Genomic DNA, 4,712 nt, shown 5'->3' on the forward strand with positions numbered 1-4,712 from the left:
TATCCAAAGTGGGCAACTCTCTCTGGCCTAATAGATGTATAAGCTTTTGAAAAGATGAAATCTAAAATGGCGTCTCCCACCTCCATATAGAGGAATGTATTATATAGTGTATTATATAGTATAACAACATATAGAGGAATATATTATATAGTACAACAACATATAGAGGAATGTATTATATAGTATAACAAGATATAGAGGAATGTATTATATAGTATAACAACATATAGAGGAATATATTATATAGTACAACAACATATAGAGGAATGTATTATATAGTACAATAACATATAGAGGAATGTATTATATAGTATAACAACATATAAAGGAATGTATTATATAGTGTATTATATAGTATAACAACATATAGAGGAACATATTATATAGTGTATTATATAGCCTATTATATAAGCATGACATAAGATGATATCACATGGCATTTCTCAGCACATTTAATAAGTGAATGCTGTATTTTCATCACAAATGTAAACAAGAAGCCATGCAATTCAGGAGCATAGAATGTCTTTGGCTCCTTATCGTTTACTAAAGGTTAAACCCAAGCTGCCCTAAGCATGATAGACAATGTAGCAAGTTGTTATTCCCATCCTAAACTAACCGCCATTCTTCTTGCTTCCACAGAGGGGGAAGAAGTGTGTACGGACCCCCAAGTCCCTGCGCGGCATGCGTTTCCAGCTGTCAGGCTGCAGCAGCAGCAGGATCTACAAGCCCAAGTTCTGTGGTGTGTGTACGGACGGGCGCTGCTGCACCCCTCACACCACCGTCACCGCCGAGGTGGAGTTCCACTGTCCCGAGGGAGACACYTTCAGACGCAAGATGATGTTCATCAAGACGTGCTCCTGTCACCACGACTGTCCACGAGACAATGACATCTTCCTGGCCTCGCACACACGCAGAATGATTGGGGACTATGACAACGATATGTAAACATCATGGCTGCCAATCAAACTGACAAGCACATAAACACATCAGCCCATATACACACACACACATACACACACTGATAAAACTACTTCACATCGCTCTCACACACACATAGGCAGCTTTTTGAATTCCTGGACCCTTGTCTCTACCTTACTACCCATAGACATGTCTACCTAGTAGTGAGACTGAAAACAAGTATGTGAGTTCAAGCATGAGATTGACTCTTTAGGTTTTTCTTTTGCTACTTTTTTTTTTATTGTTGTTTTGTTTGGGTTTTTAACGCGCAGCTCTAAAGTCACCTGGCTCTTTGACTCGTCTGCCTGTATGTCTACAGAGATACTATAGGGTGGATCTGACGCACTGAGGAATCAATGGTAGAGAGACGTAGCACATCACTTAGGAAGGTATATAGTTATATTCACTGCTAAAGGGTTATAGGAGCATGACATGGTAGTGTACAGATGAGCAGTAGGTACTTACTCAACCAAACGTCACATTTTGACATAAAATGTTAGAATATGACATTTAAAAAAWAWAWWWAWATATTCATATGTTAAAGATTAACAATACAGAAATAGTTTGAATATATTATACTACTAGTATGTGCCTCGACTGATCTGCATATTATTGAGTGAATATATATTTATATATATATATACTTATATACAACTGACACAAAATTATTGGAAATATTTATGATTGAGTCTTTTAACTTCGACGGGGACGTTACCTATATCTCTCATTATTTAGTCWCTTCATTAGTTGCTGACCACTGATATATTTTCAGTTTAGTCCAACGTAAGAGTTTGGGTCCCTAAAAACTGCTTTGTCTGACCGTGAATTCACGTTCACATCATAGTTTAAAAGAGACATTAAAATGACTAAAATCCAAAGAAAAAAAACACKAGTCCAAAAACACTAAAAACAAAAAGTGTCTTGGCTGAAGAATGTAAATAATATTGTTTACTGTTTATTTAAAAAAAGAGAAGAAAGAACAAAGGAAATAAATGAATTCTGCATTGACGAATACACCTTGTGTAAATACTGTAAGACTGTGTACAGTTTAGTACTATAATTTATGTACCTGGTTGCTGTTGTTTAAGTAATAACASCAGGTTGTAAGTTGTTGTTGTATTTGTATCATACTTGTTTTTCACTGTAACCACCTGGCCAAGATACAAGTGAGTTCCTATTGTTGCACTTTTGTCTATTTCTAATTAAATAAATTATATATTTTTTATACATAAACTACTTTTCATCCTTTGTCTGACATACACAGTGAGACTAATTGTTTCTGAAATATGAATGTTAAAGACTGCATAGAAATCGAGGCATTTCTTAAAATAGAAGGTCTAGTCTAGAGGAGGGTGTGGCCAGTACATTGGCGTCCTCATTTCCTGTCTGCTGTATAATTCTAATGGAATGAGATGGAACATGGAACGTTCTAATGGAATGAGATGGGACATGGAACGTTCTAATGGAATGAGATGGAACATGGAACGTTCTAATGGAATGAGATGGGACATGGAACGTTCTAATGGAATGAGATGGAACATGGAAGTTCTAATGGAATGAGATGGGACATGGAACGTTCTAATGGAATGAGATGGAACATGGAACGTTCTAATGGAATGAGATGGGACATGGAACGTTCTAATGGAAGGATACAGTAGCAGTCATCTACTGCTAGGACAGCATGGTGGCAGCAGGCAGCCTAGCAGTTCAGAGCGTTGGACCAGTAACCGGAAGGTTGCTGCTTCTATCCCTCAGCCAACTAGGTGAACAATCTGACGACGTTCCCTTACGCCAGGCACTTAACCCTAATTGCTCCTGTAAGGATATGAGTGTCTGCTAAATGACTGACATGTAAATCTGAGAAATGGTCAAGAAAGAAAAGTTCTGTCTCTCGCACAGTGGCACGTAATGGTTAGAATCCATCAATATGTGTGTATGGGGGGGATTTGATGTACCCCACCCTGATGTGTCAAGACAGGAATGTAACTTGTCTATGAGGTTAATCATTAAAGAGCACATTAAAAAGAGCTTATTAAGCTGCTAGTAGGCGCAAATGGCCGTGTTTAGGAAGTGAACCATGGAGTCGCCTACTGCTGCACATCCCCTCTAATCAGACAGACAGACAGACAGACAGACAGACAGACAGACAGACAGACAGACAGACAGCTCTGGGGAGCGAGCTGATCTGCAGAGTAGCTGTATCTACGTAACTCAAGAACTGGTTGTGTCCCAAATGGCAGATTACCACTTAGGGGGGGGGGGGGGGTCCCACATGCATAGTCAGCGTCTAAGTACCTGCGTATGATGTTATGGACGCGGCTGAGTGACGCGGTCCACAGTCGACTGCAGCGTTTGCAGAAAACGGGATGTCAAGGAGTAGGAACAGGAACTAGTGTTCATTGGAAGGAATGATGTTTTGGGTGTTTGCTTTAAATATTTCATATCTTTTCTGCGTACATGTGCCATTTCACCAAAAACACACACACACACAAGGGGATCACACATGCAAGCACAAAACACACACACACACACACACCACAAACACACACACCACACACACCACCACACACACACACACACACACACACACACACACACACACACACACAACACACACACACACACACACACACACACACACACACACACACACACACAGAGCGTGCCTTACGTTACTGCACACTCAGAATCCACCTGGCAGAAATAGAAGGTATGGGGAATTAGGAACTGAGCACAAAGCAATTACTCTCTTCAACTCATGTCATCTCCCTTTATATGAGATCAGTTCACCTTTCTGAAATATAGTAATGTAATAGATAGTATATGAGTGAACTGGACCTTTTTGTTTGTAATAAATGTATTTTAGTAGTGGTCTCTGTGTAGAAGGAAATGTAGTCTGTTTGTTTGTATTAATGGAGCTGGTGCTGCTGTATTGTAGGTAGGTGGCATACACTTTGATTTCAGTATGATGAAATATGTCCCAAATGGCACCCTATACCATATAGTGCACTACTTTTGACCAGGGCTAATAGGGCTTTAATCAAAAGTAGTGCACTATATAGGGAATAGGGCTCTGGTCAAAAGTAGTGCACTATACTGTATAGGGAATATAGGGCTCTGGTCAAAAGTAGTGCACTATACTGTATAGGGAATAGGGCTCTGGTCACAAGTAGTGCACTATACTGTATAGGGAATAGGGCTCTGGTCAAAAGTAGTGCACTATACTGTATAGGGAATAGGCTCTGGTCAAAGTGTGCACTATATATGGGGATAGTGTACCATTTTGGTATTCAGCCTATGAGCAGTTATCGTGGGTTGAGTATTAGAACAGGGATAGTTGTGAATGGAATTATTATTTAGCTGTAAATTGCTACGTAGATTTATAAAGAGATCCTTCTTAGCATAACGACAGAGAGCGTATCCATCCCCGTAGGCGGATGTGTGGGCGTTCTCAAATTAATCCCAAATATGTCATGGCAACCTGCAAAAACCATAGCAAAAAGAGGACAGAGCTTGAAAAACTGGAACGAACCCCCCCCCCCCCCCAAAAAAAAAATAAGCTAAAAGACTGAGCTTAAATTTATTTAAAAAATATATATTTTGTTCACAGTAAATGCCGAGTGATTCCACCAGCGGCCAGAGGAAGACCAGGCTGTTGAATGACTGACCAGCACACACAGAGTCAACACAAAATATGCATTTAGGAAGTCTGTCATGTTTGGTTTCCTCTGCCAATGTGCTCCAATGAGAGGACC

At 39.8% G+C, this 4,712-nt stretch overlaps 1 protein-coding gene across 1 annotated transcript in view; it reads left to right on the forward strand.

Annotated features, from left to right (window-relative positions):
- The window catches only part of LOC112072738 (CCN family member 2-like), a 12,631-nt gene extending 10,441 nt beyond the window's left edge, over window positions 1-2,190 (forward strand). The window contains exon 3 of the mRNA XM_024140126.2: window positions 620-2,190. Within this exon, the coding sequence (XP_023995894.1) occupies window positions 620-945 (326 nt within the window). The 3' untranslated portion in view covers window positions 946-2,190. The remainder of the gene's footprint in view (window positions 1-619) is intronic.
- The last annotated feature ends 2,522 nt before the right edge of the window (window positions 2,191-4,712 follow it).

This window comes from Salvelinus sp. IW2-2015, unplaced genomic scaffold (assembly GCF_002910315.2).
Source record: "Salvelinus sp. IW2-2015 unplaced genomic scaffold, ASM291031v2 Un_scaffold2018, whole genome shotgun sequence".
Classification (NCBI taxonomy): Eukaryota; Metazoa; Chordata; class Actinopteri; order Salmoniformes; family Salmonidae; genus Salvelinus; species Salvelinus sp. IW2-2015.